This window comes from Aquarana catesbeiana, linkage group LG09, assembly GCF_042186555.1.
Source record: "Aquarana catesbeiana isolate 2022-GZ linkage group LG09, ASM4218655v1, whole genome shotgun sequence".
Lineage (NCBI taxonomy): Eukaryota > Metazoa > Chordata > Amphibia > Anura > Ranidae > Aquarana > Aquarana catesbeiana.
In genome coordinates this window covers 67,795,589-67,817,758 of record NC_133332.1, presented here as the reverse complement: position 1 = coordinate 67,817,758, position 22,170 = coordinate 67,795,589, and the positions used below count along the sequence as shown (strand labels likewise).

The following is a 22,170-nucleotide window of genomic DNA, read 5'->3' as shown; positions in this document are numbered from 1 at the left end:
CGGACTTTAGATATGGAACATGTTTCAAATCTTTCCGACGGACTCGAGTCCGGTCGAAAAATCCGCTCATCTGTATGCTAGTCCGACAGACGAAAACCAGTGCTAGGGCAGCTATTGGCTACTGGCTATAAACTTCCTTATTTTAGTCCGGTCGTACGTGATCACATACGAATCCGTCGGACTTTGGTGTGATCGTGTGTGTGCAAGTCCGTTCGTTCGAAAGTCCGTCGGAAATCCGTCAAAAGTCCGTCGGAAAGACTGTCGGATCTTTGATGCCGAAAAGTCCGCCCGTGTGTACACGGCATAAGCGTTTTGCACTTACATTGAAGAGTCTGACAAGCAACCTGTCATATGCGTCATGTTGCATTAAAATTGCTGCAGCACCGTGTACTCACCTGAGCCCCACCACATCTGCTTGTAGGTGGGGAGTCGAGGAATGGTAAAAATGCAGATCAACCACCTGTTTTTACTACAGATGTTCAATCTGCTGCGGGTGTCAATGTTAAATTAACGACACCCCAAAACAGCTCTCAAAATGCATTGCGATTGCCTAAATCAGATCGCATGGGTGAACACCCATGCAATTCAATTCCAGTGCGGCAAAAAAAAGGTGCAGGGCCCATTTTGGTGCGGATGCGGTACGATTTGAGCGAATGGCTCAAATCGCACCACAGAGAATCACATGCGATGTGCCGCACCGTGGCTGTGTGAACCCAGGCTCAATAAAAGCAGATAGCGAGATGACAAGATGTGATTGTGGAATAACTGACAGCAAAACTACACTGTAATGTAGACCATAAAATAAAAAACGGAAGGCATTCCTCTACAGACCCTGAAGTTTATGGGTGCTATAAATATTTATACAATTATATATATACATCCACAGTGGATTTTTTCAAGTTCTTTTATCATAAAAAACAGGTAAAACAATACACTTATCAACTCAAATAATTATAATATTAATTAAAAAAATGTACAAGTTAACTTAGTCCCTGCTGCGAGTGATGACGTAAAAAAAAAAATAAAACCAAACAAAATGAAAGAAACAAGATTTCAAAGATCTTGCGCTCTTCATCTGTCTTTAGACTTGAGTCCTGTGTTGGTCCATTCATAGAAAGGGAATTGTGGGTCGGGAGGGTGTGCGTGAAAAATTAAAAACCCACAAAAATAAAATCAGTGGTTTCCTTGCACCGAGCGTCAGCTCTTCAGTTTACACTGCGGCATATTTAGGAAGACAGTAGAATGGGGTTTGTTTTCCTTCCCTTGCATGGCCCCCGCATTTCCATCAGTCTCTGTTCTGCGGTGAAAGCAATCTGCAATCGTCTAAGGGGTAGCAAGTCTGACCAAACAAATCCCTTTTTCTAAAGACAATAGTTTTTTTTTTGGAAGCTGGAAGAAAAGGTTAGAAGAGAAGCTGACACCCGGTTTGGCTGAATGTTAGTGAGCGTGAATGTCTATGTTTTGACCGTTGAGAAGTGCGTCCGCCGGGCTCTGCGCTGACACCAGGTGGTGAGGGGAGGCGCCTGCAGGAAGAATCATGGAGGCGTGGTGGGGGTGCCCTGGGAGGTAGGAGTGTAAAGAAGGTCCGTGACGCAGGCCGGCAGGGTGCGAGGACATGGCGGGCGTGTAACCGGCTGGAGGGAATCCCATGGCCATAGAGCCCGGGGCCGCAGTGTAGTCCCCTGGGATTCCTTGGAAGCCTGGCAGAAAAAAAGAAATGAAAATGTCAGCTCTTCAAGTCAATACAGAACATTAACTGGATTAAATAACTCCTTATTTTCCTTCTAATCTAGAGACGTTTAAAGGGGAAAGGAGTAATCAATGTGCATTTCTATATGGAATCCCCACCATTAATAAACTGTTGATTCTACAATCAGCAAAACAGTAAGTCTGGGTTCATTTACTTTAATATTGTATTGTCTCTTGACAATAAAAAATTTCCACGAAAGTAGAATTCATCGTAAATGGAGCAGTCAGTTTTGGGTGAAAGTAAACACCTGATTGGTTAATATGGGTATCATGCATTAACAGTAATTGGCTTCAAACATGCTTGGGACAAACATAAAAAAGTTTGAAAAAAACAAACTAAAAAAAAAACTAAAAAAAAACCCCAAAACATGCATAAAAAAAATAAAAAATCAGGCAGACTCGATAGACTACTCTGTCTATTTTCTGCCATCACTTTTCACTTTTCTGCATACTTACTGGTATATTTGACAAGGTAGTGTAAAAAAAAAAAACAATGATGGCAAATTGGAGTAGACCACAGCAACCAGATTTCAGTTTAATGAAATCAGATAAGTGAAAGTGGATTGCTTTTGTGTGAGTGACTGCACTTTCAATTCTTCTAATTTTATTCCACTTTTATTACTAAGCTCCAGCATAATTCTGCATCAACATTAAAAGGTATGTTTAGAACAGAAGCAAAACCACACACAAAAAAAAACCAACATATATATAAGGGATGGATATGAATTCTTAAAACAATAATGAATCTAACTTAGAAGAAATTACACAGGTACAATGTTTACCATTCATAACATGCACACACTTATCATCCCAATCATGCATTTGCATTGTGCTCCTTTCACTCTCGATTGTCCCCTTAAGCTGGCAATATATGTATTGATTTCGTTCATTCAGCCTATGGGCCGAATGAAAGAAATTAAACAGCTTCCTCCTTTTACACTAGCAGCGCAGGTGAATGAATCTCCCGCTGTGGGCTACTGCATTGGTGCCTCCAGCTGTCAGAATACCTGAACAGCACCTGCATCTGATTGGCTCCAGACATTTTTCAGCCAACAATTTTCTACCCATCGCCAACAAAAATCGAGAAATTGACTTTTATCTATTAAGGTGTTGCAGACGTGGCCACTATGAAACTCAGTCTCAAGGCGTGTATGGCCAACTTCAAAGACTCTGCAACTTATCTCCTTAGGTACTTCATCACAATTTGGCCATACAAAGAGGGATCTAACCACTCAGAAATGAGCAATCAAAGCCTCTGTGAATCCTCCTTTTACACACCATGCCTCTCTAGTGTTCAATATGTGTCGACTGGAGCCCATAAGTCAGCAATAGAACGCTTGTTTACAAAGCTGGACATAACATTCTAATCTGTCTATAGCAGGGTTTCTCAACCAGGGTTCTGTGGAACCCCCGGGTTTCTCCAGAGGTTGCTAGGGGTTCCTCAAGTGATGAAGTAACCAATGATATCAAAGTGTAAAAGGGGGGCTGGGGGCCGGTCTTGCCACTGGTCAACACTAAAAGTTTCCTTCTCCCACTGACCATTATTATAAGGGGTCTTTCTCCCATTGGCCACCATTGTATGGGACTAATACACCAACTACCAATATAAGAAGGCACTTTTTGCACTGCCCACCAATTTAAGGGGCACTTCATTTTTTCACGATTAGTGTGTCTTTTCTGGACAATATTATTTTTTGTTTTAATTCATGATGGTTACTAAAACATTTTTTTCTTATAGAGCAGGGTAGTGTTAAAAAAAAAATTGCACTGGGTGTGAAAAATGCTGGATACACTATATTCGTCATTTATGTATTATTATATTTACATCTTACTGACCATACAAATGTGCCGTGACCTAAACATGTAATAATTTAGCAGGAGTTCCCCATGACATTAAAATTATTTCAAGGGTTCCTCTGTATGAAAAAGGCTTGTCTATAGGAACCATCACAAAGAAGTATAAAAAACAGTGGTTCACTCAAGGTAATCTCCAATTCATCTACCAACTCACCAAAAGAGTGTGGTGTTCCTGGAGCCAATAAGTAGCACAAGAAAAAGGGGGTATGATGGGGGTGCCCATCAAAGGGGCTCCTCAGTACTCTCGTCTATAAATTTAAGCTTCAGATACTAAACTGTATTAGCTGCTGACAGGGGCGTGCTTCATCATCCCCAAAAGTGTATTTTTAACAAGACATACCGCTGTTTGTTACTCTATGGAGCCTCTTTGATGGGCACCCCTTTGAGTCCCAATTATACCACCCTTTTTCTTAGTCTATGGGGACATTGATGCTGTATCCCAGCCTTGAGATAACAACCATTTTCATCTATACAAATAAAGATTTTACATGACTTCGCCAAAACAACTGGTATCATATGACCAACTAAACCACTTGCCCCACCATGACGTACCAGGACTTATAGTGGTTATCCCAGGATGATGCCTGCAGCTGCAGGCATCATCCCGGTGCTATTTTTTTGGCCATTAGAGCACTTTCATGTAAAAGCAGTCTTAGCGGCTAAATAGCCACTGGATTGCTTTCACAAGCGGTGGGAGGGGATCCCCCCCAACCACTGGCTTCCAAAACCTTCCCGGGCTCTTATGTCCCACAGGGGAACCCAGGGCTGCAGCCGGTTTCACCGGCTGACCATAGAGCTGATCAGGGATTAGAACAGCCACAATCATCTCTATGGTCTAAGAAACCAGACAAGTATTTAGTCACTTCCGGTTTCGCTGGTTGTAAACAAACCATTACTGGTTTGAAAAAAGCATCATATCATTCTGATCTTGGTATGATCTGAAGTTTTTAAGGGCAGAGGAGATATCTGGTGTCTAATATGCAGACCTTATCAAATTTGCATCCAAGTTGCACTACATAATTGCACTGAAAATTGGAGCACAGCAGTGTGAACCTAGCCTAGGCGCTGGTAGTTGCTGATCTTTATGACTTTTGATCCTTTGCTCCTGCTGCAAATGCACAGTTGCGCCAACTTAAGTGCAGTTGCCATGAAGGATAGAGTCACGTGACAACTGCTTTGATGTCAAGCAAATCTGGTAATAGAGATTGACCCGCCCGCCTGTGGCTGTCCCAGCACCAGATGCTGACAAAGCGCCAGGCAGAAAGACTGAAGATGTAGTTGTAGGCAGTGATGCTCCTCCAGGGGGGAGATTTCATCTTCTTCACTCTCTGCAATGTGTCAGTTAATACAACAATCTATGTTACATTTGAGATGAGGTCTCCTTCATCTTCACATGGGCTAATTCTCTGCTCCACCACAATTACAGTGTATCTGAGAGCAGAGCAAAGCTTGATGCAAGCGTTCCCTGCAGCTGTCAGCGAGGGTTAATAATTTCCCTCATTTATAAAATGAAATACTTCCCGCTGCAGCGTAGTGCGCCCTCCGCTGACCCATGATAAAGCGCCGCTCGGAAGCAGAGAAATCTACATACCTGCGCAGTCACTGTGATTCGACACGCCGCCACAGACGGACTATTTAGTTTGCTGCCTATCAATTAGCTCCTGCTGGGGTCCTGTGTCCTCATCTTCTGTAGCTAATTCTCCTCTCAGCCCCACCCCCCATTCCTGAGATGCGGGGAGGACCTCCAACCCCCTCTCTCATCCCTGTTACTTCCCTGCTCTGATCTCTCCAGCTACGGTTGGGTTCTGGTTTCTCCTCGTCATCGCTATGCATTCTGGCCCAGGTTCCTAAATTTGATGCGTTTCACAACCCCTACTCTTCCAGTCACCTCATAGCTGGTGAACACAGCCTGCTGGAGTGTGAGGCTGTTATCCTACAAGTCATCAGGGACTTCTCATTAAAAATTTGTCTAAAGGGAGAACCCTAGCAGCCACATAGTCGCTGTTATTTTCTAACCCAAGTTCAAATCCTGAAAGCAAGCTGCTGATTGGCTACTATGGGTAATGCTTGCAGATCCTTTTAGCTATGAGACCCATGAAATACACATCTCCATGTAACTTCTACATTGTTATGTACTTATTGTCAAAACTGACAATGTACTGCTTCCGAAATAAAACAATGCAAAATGTGTCACAAAAGACTATAATAGAAGCTGTTTTCACCCAACTCTCGGCTGGTACCAGCACTGTAGATTAAAGTCAATGCTCTGAAGCGAATATGCAGCTGGGGAGAAGAAATTTGACTGGAAGCTTCTGATCTGTGACAGATTCCTATACTACCTATACTAATGCTGACCGTACGCTAGTAGAATTTCATTACAAATTTTTAATTTCAAGAACGTTTATTCAATTTTCCAATTGTTAGTGGGTCAAACTAACATTTGGTTTCAACCACAGTGGTGAAAATATTTGAAAGAGTAGGATGGAAAAAAAAAAATTTCAACAAATTGAATGTGGTTTTTGTTCAGGAAAGTCCATTCATTCCGAAATTGAATGTAAATACAAACCATGGAAGTACTTTCAAATGGTGTTTGAGAAGTTATCAAATGTACTGAGAATTTTTTATGAATGTTCGTTGGAAAATATACTAGTTTATGGCCAGCTTAAGAAAATATGTGGGCAGCCATTGATTACTTCTACTGAATATGGGCATTCTCTGGCTGTCAGGCTGAACTACTAGCATCTGTGTTTCTGTTTTCACTTAGGCAGGCCATAGATCATGCAATTTTCTTTCCTGCAACCATAGGTTGCAGGAAAGAAAATCACTCTATTTCTCCATCAACACAGTCAGTGTTGATGAGGGAATACCTCCCTCTGAGCTATTGTAGTCTCCCATGGGAGGAGTGGGGGGGTAAGGAAGCCATCCTTTGTGAACACAGTGATTATTGCTAGCATATATAGCCGCTGGCAATAATCAAATGTAAAAGCCCAACATGCTGATTGCACCGAACTCGATGGATCGACTCTGGTACAATCAGCCTGCCCATGGATGGGTCGAATCTCTGCTGAACCAGCTGCGATTCGAACCTTCTATGGCCGGCTTAATTGTATGCTTGTTCCAGGGCAGTGACTCAAATAATAATAATAATAATAATAATGCCAGAGACAACCATGCAAACTAGTTTTTTCAGAACAAGGCCAACAATGTCTACTTACTTACACTGGGCACGGTTGAACCAAACTTGACTTACGTTCGATTGCCCCACTCCCTTGCTTGTCTGCCCTCACACTGTGCTTCAAAGGAAGCCTTCCCAAGTATGCTTATGTCACCATCTCTGCAAGAACACAGTGATCTCTGCTTCTGTCCTCAGTGATCTATGGATAGTTCCATGCTCAGGCACAGTTTGCACTCACACTGAGCAAACCATACTGAACTATGACTGAACCATACTCCAGACCACCTTTTCCAAGCAGTCCTAGTCCACAGTACACTGTACCTGGGCATGGTTCAGAACGCTCATGCTACACAAATGAACCAGACCAGGGGGTGCACCGTGCTCATGAACAGTTAAAACTACCAGTGCAAGTACCAGCTTAAAGAATTCTAGTTTAACATGAACACATGTGGAAATTCTAAAGTTGCTATAGGTTAGCTTTACCTGCAAACAACCTCATAGGACAGACTACAGAATGAATATGTTTGTTCTTAAATTGCTTTTTTTTTTTTTTATTCTCTTTTTGCATAATGGCTGAAAGTCTGCTTTGATGCTGATGAATAAATAAAATAAGAAAGGTGTTGCTCATCACAACCACACACATCTGAGTTGCAATTTTTTTCTCATGTAATGAAAAAGTAGCTGGAATCTGGCTGGCATGGGCAACAGTATTTATTCTCTCTTCATCTCTGTCCATGTGCCCTCATCCCCCCAGAAATCCCATACTGCCAGTATTTCTCGAATATCTGCACACTGTGAAGGTAACTGTTTTTGTTGACCAAACATGTTATTCCCATTAATCTGATGGTCGGGGGGGTTCAGGAAAATTGGTTTGGCCCAAATACTGGTTTCTTCTGCTGTGAGAAAACAACTGAAGTTCATGAAAAGCCAAGTAATTGAGTCTGTGCCAACATTTCATCCATACTTCAAATACCACACATGCAGTGATGTACATGCATGTGACATCCATAAGAGAGGCATTACACGTGGTGTGACAAAATGAGAGAGAGGGGTAAGGGTGATGTGTGTATAGAATGAGAGTTTAAGGGGAAATTGTGATTGACAAGCACCCTGCCCCTCCCCATTGCAGGTCAAAGAATTAAAATATATATAAATAGTTACTTACATCCCTAGTACCAGAAAGGTGGCAGGGGGTTACATGTAGTGCCACTGCCCTTCCATACCTACGGCCATGCCTAAGCCTCCCATGGCTCCTAGGGAAGACAGGCAACTAAGACTGCAAGAATAACACTGTGGTACAGTCACCACCCACATGCCGTGTATTACCTGTCGTGGTCAGTCTGCCCTCTTGCTCACTGCAAAAAGCACCAAGTTAATGTAGCCGCTGAGCTTGCCAGGCATGTACTGCCAAACTGGGAATTCTTTGTGCCCAAGTTCAATAACTTTTTTTAGGCAGTACCTGCAAGACCATAACCCAGTGACCACATTAGTGGCTAGCCTATCATCAGAATGTATATCTTAAAGAGGAGCTCCAGTCTGGAAAAAAAAAAAAATTAAAGTCAGCAGCTAAATACTGTAGCTGCTGAATTTTAATATAAGGACACTTACCTGTCCAGGGGTCCCGCGATGTCGGCACCCCGAGCCAATTCGTTAATCGGCTTTGGGTGCAGGCGCCGGCATTGCAAGTAAGGGAAACTGGCAGTGAAGCCTTCAGTGCATGCGCGAGTCGCGCTGCACTTTCTGAATGGTCCCGCTGTCTTCTGGGATCTTTGTGTGTCCCAGAAGGCAGCGGGTGGAAGGAGGAGGGTCCAGAAATTCTCATAGACAACCCCTGTGATCTTACCCAGAAGTGGGAGTGGGTACCTGTCAAAACGAGGTACCCACTCCCCTCCAAAACAGTGCCAAATGTGGCAGTGGAGGGGGGGGGGGGGGGGGTTGCGAACAAGTGGAGCTTCCGCTTTTGGGTGGAGCTCTGCTTTCAGCTGGCCATGCATTGATTTTTTTGGTTCAGCCTGGGAGTTAAATAAAAAAAAAAATCTAACAGATTCCTTCATCCACACTACAAGCCCGCTTGGACAAATCTCCCACTGAGGCTATAGTGTTTTGACAGCCAGCATCAGCAGGTATCAAAATACAGTGGATGCTACCAAACAGTGACTGCAGCTGATTGGCTTCAGTTACTGTTCAGCTGAGAATAATTGGCCTAGCTCCTTCGATTTTCAGATCGAAGGATGTTGGGTGGTAGGGTGCCAACAGAGCCACCCCTGATTGAATTTTGTCCAGTTCATCACAAACTGGATGAAATTTGATCAGTGTATGGCCAGCTTAAGCCTGTAAATTAGAGCATCTAGTTAATTCTCCTAGAGCAATATTCAACCCAAATGTTATTATACATGTGCGCTTTAACATCCTCCAGTGCTCAGAAACACAAGACAATAAAAGGGATAACAGAAGGACATAATATAAACTACAGCAGGATGAAAGCTGCCTGATTTTGTCACAGGAATATTAGTAAAAGAGGAGTTCATCCATTACCAGATGGAAGCAATGCTGCTTCTAACGTCTTCTGAGCTTACATTGATCCTGTACCGATAGAAAGATGGAAGCTACCAAAGCTGGTGAGTCACTGAACTGAACATTCATGCAGGATAAGAGTTCAGACTTTCAGACTTTGATGGCTGCATGTTTGGTTCAGGTTAGAGACTCACAAGGAAGTGAAGCCGGGATGACAACAAAAAATCTGCATCTTTTATGGGAACGTGTCATAGAAAAAAAACATGAAGGCTGCAGTGGTGGACCACTCGTTCTTGGTCATCCCTACCAGCCATATTTAACATTTCCACAATGGCAGCTCCCGTTTCCTTCAAGGTTTTTTTTTTTCTTCACATATGAGTATAATCGTGTCATGGCACTTTATTACCTTCTTTCTCCTGTGTGATATCAGATCCCACCACATACTGTATATCTTAAGTCTAGTACACAATATAGTTTTTTTTTTTTCATTCAGCCCAGCGAGGCTGAATGAAAAAAAACCTGACAGCTCAGGAGGTGCCGCTGTACTAACTATCCAACATTAGTACAGCGATCTCCCCTGCTTTGCTATTGTGTTTTGACAGGGGGATGCCACCCCCCCCCAGCCAGAACACTCCAGTCTGTGCTCTCAGCCATAGGCTGAAAGTGCTGATCGGGAACTGATGGGCAGACCTTTTTCAGTTACGCCCCTTCGACAGAAGCTGGTCAAACTTCCGTCGGACTGACTCCAGTTCACACGGGCCGAATGTCGTCTGGTTTCTATTGAACCGGCCGATGCCGCCCAACATTCAGCCCTACTAGGCTTAAGGCTACACAGTGTCCATAAATAGCAGACAAATCAGGGTATAAGTGGAAAGTGTGACTATTGTATCATACAATACTCATCTATCTGCTCCCTCATATCTCCCCATGTCACAGTCCCATCTCTCACCTGGTGGGCGGATTCCCATGTGCTGTTGGCCATCCATGACGAATCCCCCCATGTTCTGACCGTCGGGGCTATAAGGTCCACCACCTTGACCTGTGGTAACATGAAGAATTCATGTTAGATGGCTAATCTTTATTTTTGCTATTACATTACATTTTCTTTCAGCAACTTTCGTATTTCACCGCGTTGTGTCTATCTGGCCATATGGGTGATCTGCACAAACCTTGAGCTATTATAAGAGCCACAAAGTGGCTCTTGAATGGCTATATTTTTGATGTATATGCTGGTCATGCATAGTGCAATGTACTACAAACTCAAAGTGATCCTGTGTCAGTAAGCTATACTAACTTGCATAGATACTAATCCAATATTTTCATATATCTGTTTAACTTCTAAAACAATTTTTACATCCTCTAGGGCACCCTCAAACCATGCAACGATGTAGATTTTGCGCCTGTGATCTGACAGGGAGCCCAGGTTAAAATTCAGACACTGCACATCCCAAGCTTCAGGAACTTCTAGGCAGCCCAGAAAGAGATTAAAGAAGCTACATTGGTATTTGTAGCACGTTATGCTGTCCTTCTAAGCAGACAGATTACTTGATTTAGTGACAGGTTTGCTTTGATACCCAGTGCATGCAGGGTAGTCGAACACGATTTCTCTACTAGAAAGAAAACCTGAGAAAAAAAAACAGGCTTCCACATCTGAACTTTACTTCTGCAATGCCAGTTGCCAGGCTCATCCAATGGAATTTATCACTTTTTGCATTAATAAGCATGCGGACCAGGAGTTCCAACTTCACTGGCTCCATGCTTGTTTTGACTCCGAGACTCATTATTGAAGCCAGAGACATACGGGTATCTAGAATTTTCAGATGGGGGTCAGTAATGGGAAACCCACATTTTTCTCATGACAGGTTTTCTTTAAGCGCTGCTTTCAGAGCAAGAGATTGCATTAAGCATACAAATCATCTATGTTATAAATACATATTTTATTTTCTTGGGTGACAATATCTGCTGCCCTAATGTGGAACCTCTTGGCCTAATTCTACATTATATAAGAACCTGGCTCACTATAGTAAAGGTCACAAGAAAGAGGAAGTAAACATCCCGGGTAAATGCCACTTACCTGTGCGGTTTGATTGGTCAATCATTGGCTGAACGATCCGTCTTCTTGCATTAATGAACCTGTACCCCAAAGAGAAGGAATGAACAGAGACCATAAGAACATGTCTTAGAAGTCGACCACAATGGTACTTTCTACAATAAAATCAGTAGACTCGTTTACCTTAGTGACAAAATTTATTCTGGTGGCAATAAATTATGTCTACATTTTTTCCTGTTTATCTACAGTACATGCAGAATATATACTATTTGTATTAAGGTGCAAAATTCAGTGTTACTGACTTTTTGTGAACAGAATTCCCAGAATATTTGGCACCATGGATAGAAGTGACTGAATAACCATCCTTGTTGCCAACAGTATCCAGGTTCTCCATTTTCAGTGCCATATGGACAAATAAAAGGAAGGGTTTGGATGGTTGCTGTTGGTATCGAGAACAGTGCTTTCAGTTTTAAAAAAAAAAGCTTTAAACTAGGACTAGGTGAGATTTTAAGACTACTTACCAATTATTGACCTGAAGTATCGTAAGCCCTGTGTCCTGTGCAAGCTGCTTCTTTTGTTCTTCTGAGGGGTATGGGTGCTTCAAGGAGAAATAGAAAATATTTGATTACACCAGATTGAATAAATAGGATCCAACTCAAGCAAATGACCAAAAATATCAAATAAAAGATTAATTTTATTATGTGCTTTCATTCACAGACATATACTGTAGCTCTTCATGTAAAGAGTTTGCTCGCTCATCAGACCTGAATGGATAAAACATGGAGTGTAGACAGAGACTTCTTGTCCACTTATATAGAATAACACCACATTTGGTCTTTGCTCTATGTGCATGGAAGAATTAATAGTTTATTAAAGCACCACTGCTCTGTGAGGCTACAGACTGGATAACTTGAAGATAATCTAAAGATTCTCCAATAAACATCCAACCATCTGCTTTGTTAAGTGGGAGTAAGAGGGTGACTTTTATGGTGTCCTTCTAGATCTATAGGACAGATGGGACCGGCACAAATAGTGCCTTTCTTTTTCAGGAGCCCAGGAAATGTGCAACTGGCCCTTTGCTTGATCAGGAGGACCTAAAATCCAAAACAAAAAAAATGGCCATGGAGCTGTCAGGGACAGCAATGATGGATGAGATTGGGGGTCTTAGGTTGCAGCCACTCGGAGACCTTTACTTGACAGGTTAGTGACAGATGAAGGGCATGGGTGCAGAAGGGGGGGAGCTGAAGAGCACAGAGGCTAAACAGTTGTTAAGGGTGACCAGGCCAGAAATTTACTACAGATTGGTATTTGCAGATTTTCAATGTTTTTCCCTTTGAATCATCTAATATGGACTTGTATATTTACTTAAATGGCAGTGGAAGACCCAAACCATTTACTAGAGTGTTCTCACAAAAAATGTCAAAAAATGCATACATTTTCCTTCTTACTACTGAGAACATTATAACGTAAGAACATTCAGGCTCTGCGAGTATTTTGGGTACTATTATGCCGCGTACACACGAGCGGACTTTTCAACGGACTAGGTCTGGCGGACCGGACTCCGTCGGACAATTCGACCGTGTGTGGGCTCCAGCGGACTTTTTTTTCCCAAAAGTCCGACAGTCCTAGAAATAAAACATGTTTCAAATCTTTCCGACGGACTCGAGTCCGGTCGAAAAGTCCACTCGTCTGTATGCTAGTCCGACGGACAAAAACTGACGCTAGGGCAGTTATTGGCTACCGGCTATCAACTTCCTTATTTTAGTCCGGTCGTACATCATCACGTACGAATCCGTCGGACTTTGGTTGATCGTGTGTAGGCAAGTCCGTTCATTCGAAAGTCCGTCGGAAAGTCCGCCAGACCTAGTCCGTTGAAAAGTCCGCTCGTGTGTACACGGCATTAGGATTATTTGTTTATATAGCCAAGGCATATATGATGCAAAATGGCTGCTCTACATTCTTAATGATTTATAAAAATCAGAGCTGTTGGGAGTAACAATCAAATTAAATACAATTTCCTAGTGAAAATTAGAAGATGAAGGATAACTTAAATAACTAGTTGCTGGGGGGGCAACAGCCTTAGTTTACTTCTGCCCTTGTGTCCAGCTGCCACAGAATCTCGATAGGCTGACCATACATTATGCAGTATTTCCATTTCAAGCTTCTTCTAAGCTATTGCTAGGTTTGCAAATCTCAAACCTTGTTTCCATAGGGAAAAACAGATTGACGCCTTCACTGTGTAGGTGCAAGAGATAGAGATATAGAAAATAATATATATATATATATATTTTTTTTTTTCTCACAAAAGTGAGTACACCCCTCACATTTTTGTAAATATTTTATTATATCTTTTCATCTGACAACACTGAAGAAATGACACTTTGCTACAATGTAAAGTAAAGAGTGTACAGCTTGTATAACATTGTAAATTTGCGGTCCTTCAAAATAACTAAACACACAGCCATTAAAGTCTAAACCGCTGGCAAAAAGTAAGTACACCCCATACGTGAAAATGTCCACACTGGGCCCAATTAGCCATTTTCCCTCCCCCATGTCATGCGACTCGTTAGTGTTACAAGGTCTCAGGTGTGAATGGGAAGCAGGTGTGTTAAATTTGGTGTTATCGCTCTCACTCTTTCATACTGGTCACTGGAAGTTCAACATGGCACCTTATGGCAAAGAACTCTGAGGATCTGAAAAAAAGAATTGTTGCTCTACATAAAGATGGCCTATGCTATAAGAAAATTGCCAAGACCCTGAAACTGAGCTACAGCACGGTGGCCAAGACCATATAAAAGTTTAACAGGACAGGTTCCACTCAGAACAGGCCCCGCCATGGTCCACCAAAGAAGTTGAGCGCACGTGCTCAGCTTCATATCCAGAGGTTGTCTTTGGGAAATAGACGTATGAGTGCTGCTGGCAGTGGGGAGCTACAGTTCATTGAGGGAACCATGAATGCCAACATGTACGGTGACATACTGAAGCTGAGCATGATCTGCAGGGCAGTATTTCAACAGAACGACCCCAAACACACCTCCAAGGCGACCACTGCCTTGCTAAAGAAGCTGAGGGTAAAGGTGATGGACTTGCCAAGTATGTCTCCAGACCTAAACCCTATTAAGCATCTGTGGGGCATCCACAAATAGAAGGCGGAGAAGCGCAAGGTCTCTAACATCCACCAGCTCTGTGATGTTGACATGGAGGAGTGGAAGAGGACTCCAGTGGCAACCTGTGAAGCTCTGGTGAATCCATGCCCAAGAGGGTTAAGGAAGGCCTTTAAAATAATGGTGGCAAAACAAAATTGACACTTTGGGCCCAATTTGGACATTTTCACTTAGGGGTGTACTCTCTTTTGTTGCCAGCGGTTTAGACATTAATGGCTGTGTGTTGAGTTATTTTCAGGGGACAGCAAATTGACACTGTTATACAAGCTGTACACTCACTACTTTACATTGTAGCAAAGTGTCATTTCTTCAGTGTTGTCACATGAAAAGGTATAATAAAATATTTACAAAAATGTGAGGGGTGTACTCACTTTTGTGAGATACTGTATATATACACACATTAGAAACAACAGTAGCTGTACTTGCCAATCTCTGAGGACAGGCAATGTTTGCATGGGTACGATGGAACTGCTTAAGACCATCAAATGGCATTCAGCAAATTTAGAGCACAAGTATATTACCACTTGTATTTCTGAATCCTGACAGCTAGCTCTTTTCTATAATTCGGGTTAGCTTACACTTTCATTACAGATGAATACAAATAATTAAAAGAAAATAATGCACTCTCCCGATTCTAGCTTTTCCTTTGACTGGGTATGAATGGTTTACCATGGATGAAGCTTTAAAGGGCATTAGCAAAGATTTTACAGAAGAACATATGCTGTGGATCATGGGAAGCTGTGACAGACCTAATCCAATTTGAGATGGCAGATGCAAATCAAACTCACAGCATACTGCTCTAGCTACAATTGTCAATAGCCATATAGTTACCTCTTTGAACAATAAGCTTGCAACTCTACATAAATATTAAACTTTATAAAACAATGATTAATGCATTTTAATGGAGTAAAATAACCTCTAAAAGGAAACAGTGTGAAAGTCTTTGTTGGGCTACATGTAGTGTTCGTACCATACTGCATAATGAGCAACTACGTATCGGACATTATAGTAAACACAGTAAAATACTGTAGATGTGCTTTAGAATTTTCAAAACAACTGCCCCCCCCCCCCCCCCCCCAACACAGATCTACACTATATTCCCAAAAGTATTGGAACGCCTGCCTTTACCCGCACATGATCTCCCCAGTCTTAGTCCGTAGGGTTCAATAATGAGTTGGCCCACTCTTTGCAGCTATAATAGCTTCAACTCTTCTGGGAAGGCTGTCCACAAGGTTTAGGATTGTGTCTATGGGAATGTTTGACCATTCTTCCATTTGTGAGGTCAGGCACTGATATTGGACGAGAAGAGGCCTGGCTCGCAGACTTCATCCCAAAGGTGTTCTATCAGGTTGGGGTCAGAATTTGTGCACTAGTGCGCAGTCATGTTGGAACAGGAAGGGGCCATCCTCAAACTGTTCCCACAAAGTTGGGAGCATGAAATTGTCCAAAATGTCTTGGTATGCTGACACCTTAAGAGTTCCCCTCACTGGAACTAAGGGGCCAAGCCCAACCCATGAAAAACAAGGCCACACCATAATACCCCCTCCACCAAATGATTTGGACCAGTGCACAAAGCAAGATCCATAAAAACACGGATGAGCGAGTTTGGGGTGGAGGAACTTGACTGGCCTGCACAAAGTCCTGACCTCAACTTCATAGAACACCTTTGGTATGAATTAGAGCGGAGACTGCAGGTCAAGTCTTCTCGTCCACATCAGTGCCTGACCTCACAAATGCGCTTCTGGAAGAATGATAAAACATTCCCATAGACACACTCCTAAACCTTGTGGACAGCCTTCTCAGAAGAGTTGAGAGCTGTTATAGCTGCAAAGGGTGGGCTAACTCCATATTGAACCCTACGGACTAAGACTGGGATACCATTAAAGTTCATGTGCGTGTAAAGGCAGGCGTCCCGATACTTTTGGCAATATAGTGTATAATGAGTTGCAAAAAACATCATGCTGGACCTATTTTTTCCATCTGCCTCTGCCATTGACAACCCATTCATTGTGAATGAGTTTCCTAACATATCTCCTCTCAGTTTTCAAAAACACCTGCAAATTTTATTCTGCGAATGAGCCCTTTGTGACATGTTGAGAAACCTGTATTGCCACAGTAACCTTTTCCTTACATTTCCAATCTTGTAACACAACTGGCAGCACAGAATGCTCTTTGATTGCTTAGACCAGCCTTTCTCAACCTTTTCAACACAGAGGAACCCTTGAAATAACTTTTCAGTCTCAGGGAACCCCTGCTAAAAATTATTATAACTACTACTCATTATACATTAGTGTGATGTCAGTGGGAAGAATGCTCCTTACACATGTGGTCATTGGGAAGAATTACCCCCTTACAGATACACCAATGGTGTCACTGGGAACTTATCTGAGAGGCAGAAATTGCTCAAGGAACCCCAAGCAAACTCTGGAGGAACCTTAGGATTACATGGAACTCTGGAGGAGAAACCCTGTCTTAGAAGTGACCTCTGTTAATATAAGGAGATGTCAGGGGGGTGATTTTATGGCCATGAGCCTGTCCTATTCACAAACGACTCTGTACATGCATCGAGATTATGGAATTTTTTTCCTACTGACTTTCACACTTAGATGCTGCAGAATTCATCAGGTCAGTGAGAAATGTTTGCAACGTTACTGTGACATGGACCTAAAATTGAGGCATGGGTGATTTTGCTTGAATTCTGTGAATGTCTATTCCAGCCAAAGCCAATATTTATTTTAGGTGGGCTCTTGTGGGTTTTATCAGGGGCAAAGCAGTTGCACCTAAAGCTTAACCCTTGCACTTGGTCATGTGATATCACAAGATGAAATATGGGAGAGAGGTGGTCCAGACTTTAAACTGTGGCCTCCACATCTGTAGCTAGGCCAAAATGTTTGACCACTTGCAAATTCTGATATTTTGAGACTGCAGTGGTCAGATCCTTTATGCAGTCTTGTGTCTCTGCCCCATCCTATATTAAAGGAATGTCTATGTATTCCAACGTTATCTGTCCATTTCACTTTTCAAAGCATTATCAAGGAGTGTGACACCATCATTTGACTTCGTAATGGCAGAACTGCAAATTTAAGTCAACATAACTTGCTACTGGAGTCTCAGAGCAGCAAATCAAAGCTGATCAAACAGTTCTGAGTGAAGTTAGCCTTGCAGAATTACAAACTGTGTTTATTACAGACCTGTCTAGTTACATAGAATTCTTAAGCTGACCATTGTCGATTTGACTCCACTAACCATTACAAAATCGAACAAATGGTCCAAAAATGAAGATTTTCAAACAAAATTCTACCAGCTTGCCTTTCTGTATATCAGCTATAGAATTCCTTACCATCCTCCAACGACCAGAGGAAATAATACAGATAATCAGGGGTGTGTGATGCGGGTTCGCAATAGCCTATTCGCCTGTCAGATGAAGCTCTTCGTCAGCCAGCCAGTTCTCCATCCCCGGTGCCTGCCTGCCGCTAAGCAGGTTCAGGGTAATTACCTAGAATTGATTACCCGTTTACCAGCTTCTAATAGGTTTATAGCTTCGTCAATTAGTAACTAATTGGTCAGCGTTCATTAACTCTGCTTTGTTTAACTAGGCAGGGACGGGCTCCGTTCTGACTAATTGTTTCTGTGCACTCCGCTAGCTGAGATGTAGCCCGGGGCGGACTTCATGGGTAGCTGCAGCCGAGACTCTCAGCTTTTATGCCGCTTTAGTAATTTTTAATTGGGTCTGCATCGCAAAGATTTCTCAGCATGGAGTGGGGCAGAGTGTACCCTCTGGTGCAAATGGTTAAACGCAAAGGATGCACTGACAGCACAATATATAAAGCTCCAAGTCCTCTGTCTAATCACATTACTTCCTATGGTCAATTTTTTTCTGCATAGTAAAGAGCGCTCTGCAACAGGAAAGCAAGTGGAAGATATGAAATAGCTTTATACAGAGAAGCAGTAGTGTATCCAGATCTGTTATAAGACAAACACGCCTTAGATTGTAAGCTCCTTGAGGGCAGGGACTAAAGTGGATGTATATTAGGTAAAGATCTGTGTAAATTTCTGCTGCTATATAAATATCTATAATAAATAGATAAATAAAAACCAATGCTCAAATCTTTTCTTTCCTTTTCAGCCAACCCTTCCAGGAACGCACTGCCTGACCTCCAGTTCCATACCTCCCAACTTTTAGAGATGGGAACGAGGAACACTTATTAGCACAAGTATGCAGGCATAGGACACACCCCCTGTCACGCCCCCTTAAAGGAGAATTCTCAAAAAAAAAAATTGATTATTTAAACCCACAAGTGTTTTTTTTTCACCACTGATATTCCTATATACTGGTTTTTAAAATTTACAAATGCAGTCGTTTAGAATTTTGATGAGTGGTTTAGCACTGGGAAACACTTTTTGAAAGATAAATAGTGCATTTTGTATACAATTACAGTATCTCACAAAAGTAAGTACACCCCTCACATTTTTGTAAATATTTTATTATATCTTTTCATGTGACAACACTTAAGAAATGTCACTTTGCTACAATGTAAAGTAGTAAGTGTACAGCTTGTATAACAGTGTAAATTTGCTGTCCGCTTAAAATAACTCAACACACAGACAATAATGTCTAAACTGCTGGCAACAAAAGTGAGTACACCCCTAAGTGAAAACGTCCAAATTGGGCCCAGTTAGCAATTTTCCCTCCCCGGTGTCATGTGACTCGTTAGTGTTACAAGGTCTCAGGTGTGAATGGGGAGCAGTTGTGTTAAATTTGGTGTTATTGTTCTCACTCTCTCATTCTGGTCACTGGAAGTTCAACATGGCACCTCATGGCAAAGAACTCTCTGAGGATCTGAAAAAAATAATTTGTTGCTCTATATAAAGATGGCCTAGACTATAAGAAGATTGCCAAGATCCTGAAGCTGAGCTGCAGCACAGTGGCCATGACCATACAGCGGTTTAACAGGACAGGTTCCACTCAGAGCAGGCCTTGCCATGGTCGACCAAAGAAGTTGAGCGCACATGCTTAGCGTCATATCCAGAGGTTGTCTTTGGGAAATAGACGTATGAGTGCTGCCAACATTGCTGCAGAGGTTGAAGGGGTCAGCCCGTCAGTGCTCAGACCATATGCCACACACTACATCAAATTGGTCTGCATGGCTGTCGTCCTAGAAGGAAGACTCTTCATAGGAGATGATGCACAAGAAAGCCCGCAAACAGTTTGTTGAAGACAAGCAGACTAAGGACATGGATTACTGGAACCATATGCTGTGTTCTGTTGAGACCAAGATATACCTATTTGGTTCAGATGGTGTCAAGCGTGTGTGGCGGCAACCAGGTGCGGAGTAAAAAGACAAGTGTCTTGCCTACAATCAAGCATGGTGGTGGGAGTGTCATGGTCTGGGGCTGCATGATTGCTGCCGACACTGGGGAGCTACAGTTCATTGAGGGAACCAGGAATGCCAACATGTACTGTGACATACTGAAGCAGAGCATGATCCCCTCCTTTCGGTGACTGGGCCGCAGGGCAGTATTCCAAAATCATAACAACCCCAAACACACCTCCAAGACGACCACTGCCTTGCTAAAGAAGCTGAGGGTAAAGGTGATGGACTGGCCAAGCATGTCTCCAGACCTAAACCCTATTGAGCATCTGTGGGGCATACTCAAACTGAAGGTGGAGGAGTGCAAGGTCTCTAACTTCCACCAGCTCCGTGATGTCATCATGGAGGAGTGGAAGAGGACTACACTGGCAACCTGTGAAGCTCTGGTGAACTCCATGCCCAAGAGGGTTAAGGCAGTGCTAGAAAATAATGGTCGCCACGCAAAATATTGATACTTTGGGCCCAAACTGGACATTTTCACTTAGGGGGTGTATTCACTTTTGTTGCCAGCGGTTTATACATTAATGGCTGTGTGTTGAGTTATTTTGAGGGGACAACAAATTTACACTGTTATACAAGCTGTACACTCACTACTTTACATTGTAGCAAAATGTCATTTCTTCAGTGTTGTCACATGAAAAGATATAATGAAATATTTACAAAAATGTGAGCAGTGTACTCACTTTTGTGAGATACTGTATATAGATCAGACCAAAATGAGGGACAAGTGAGGAGGAAAGAGGGACAGAGGGTCTTTGTTCCAAATCAGGGACAGCACCTAGAGATCAAGGACAGTTGGTAGCCATGCAGTTCCCCTCTATGTGTTGGGAACACATCCCTTTCACTTGCTCCCCAGTCACTACTTCCATAACAACATGAGTGCACCAAACCAACGTACAAGAATACTGAACCACCCTATGCCACCATCACATGATCCGGCTGATATATGAACACAATATAAAATGTTTCTCCTTAAAACAACCCTTATATGCAAATCTGGCAGTGGCAGATAAGGCAACATGTAACTTATTATAACAATAATCTAGACCGATATAAGGGTATGAGGACATCTCCTGGCTAATACTTGCTCAGGCATTAAGTTGACCAGAGAGCAGACAAACCATAGGGGCTAATTCAACTGCACCACATGCAGTCCAGCGCTCATCTTCATCATTTTACCATTTGGTGGGTCACTGACCCAAAAACAGGTTTATACAAGTTAGGTGTCCCAACACTTTACTGGTTACATGCTTCTTCCTGGTGAGTGAATGACTAAGTAGAGAAGCAAGGAAGAGGATGCCAGCATGTTGCACCAAAATTATCAAAGGCAGCTCCTTTGTTTCTACTCAATAGAGGTTCTTGAAAAATAAACCCCCAAAAAAGTCTATTCTGATAGGTTCCCTAAAAGCAAAGAAAGGGGCAAAATTTTACACAGCCTTGGTAAGGAATCAAATTCCTATAATTAAATAGTCTTTGCCAAATGCTATTGCTACCAGAATAAATCAGTGAGTAGACAAACAGCTCTGGGCCCCCTGTGCTTACAGGCCCTATAGTAGTCTTACAGCCTTGCTGTGGCTATGTCAAAGGCTTATTTTCAAATCTAGGCAAGATCAGGTGATCTTGTATGAAAACATTTGTGTGCAGTGCTACACAATCGGGAAGATTTACTAAAACTGGTGCACATAGATTCTGGTGCAGCTGTATATAGTAACCAATGAGCTTCTAGGTTTTAGTAAATCCTCCCAATGGATGTGCTTTAGTGCTCGCAGTGCATGCCTTTTGGTGCCAAAATCTCCACAGCTGTTAAGCAGGGGTGCAGAGTTATTGCAGTAAAATACAGCTCTATGCTAATAGCCAATCTACGAATCTTTATATTAAATACAACAATAAAAAACTGGAAGAGCAAGCGTCAAAATGAAGACAAAGTATGCGTTTACCAAAGACATGCTTTTACTTTGCGGTTTACCTGCCATGTTTTGACCTAGCAGCAGAGTTTCTTACCGAAAGGTGTTGGAAGAGCCACGCTCTCATTATGTTTGTGGCGACTTTAGGGAAGATTCCTCGTTTCTTGTTCCTTTTTTTGTCCCTGTCTAAGTCATCGTCGTCCCCCGTACTGGGTGAGGCCACACTATTGTCTAGACAGTCACCTGTAAGGGAAAACATTGTATAATATATGTTAAGAGGATACTATTTGTGTAGTTTACTGTATTTTCGTTTGATATTACATCTTACTTTGCTAAAAAAATAATCTCTCTTCACCAATGCTTATATTTTGTAGCTGAAATTTGA

At 42.4% G+C, this 22,170-nt stretch overlaps 1 protein-coding gene across 3 annotated transcripts in view; it reads right to left on the bottom strand.

The window, feature by feature from the left end:
• Positions 1-839: 839 nt before the first annotated feature.
• The window catches only part of MEIS3 (Meis homeobox 3), a 68,107-nt gene continuing 46,776 nt past the window's right edge, over positions 840-22,170 (bottom strand). Inside the window, exons 8-13 of one of the 3 annotated variants that reach the window (XM_073598701.1) lie at positions 21,883-22,028; positions 11,867-11,943; positions 11,370-11,428; positions 10,245-10,334; positions 7,947-8,034; positions 1,570-1,700 (exon numbers count right to left, since the gene is read on the bottom strand). In XM_073598701.1, coding sequence (XP_073454802.1) covers positions 7,976-8,034; positions 10,245-10,334; positions 11,370-11,428; positions 11,867-11,943; positions 21,883-22,028 — 431 coding nt within the window. In that variant the 3' untranslated portion in view covers positions 1,570-1,700; positions 7,947-7,975. Of the gene's footprint in view, positions 1,701-7,946; positions 8,035-10,244; positions 10,335-11,369; positions 11,429-11,866; positions 11,944-21,882; positions 22,029-22,170 lie in introns of all 3 variants that reach the window. The other 2 variants (XM_073598702.1, XM_073598699.1) reach the window with 2 other exon arrangements.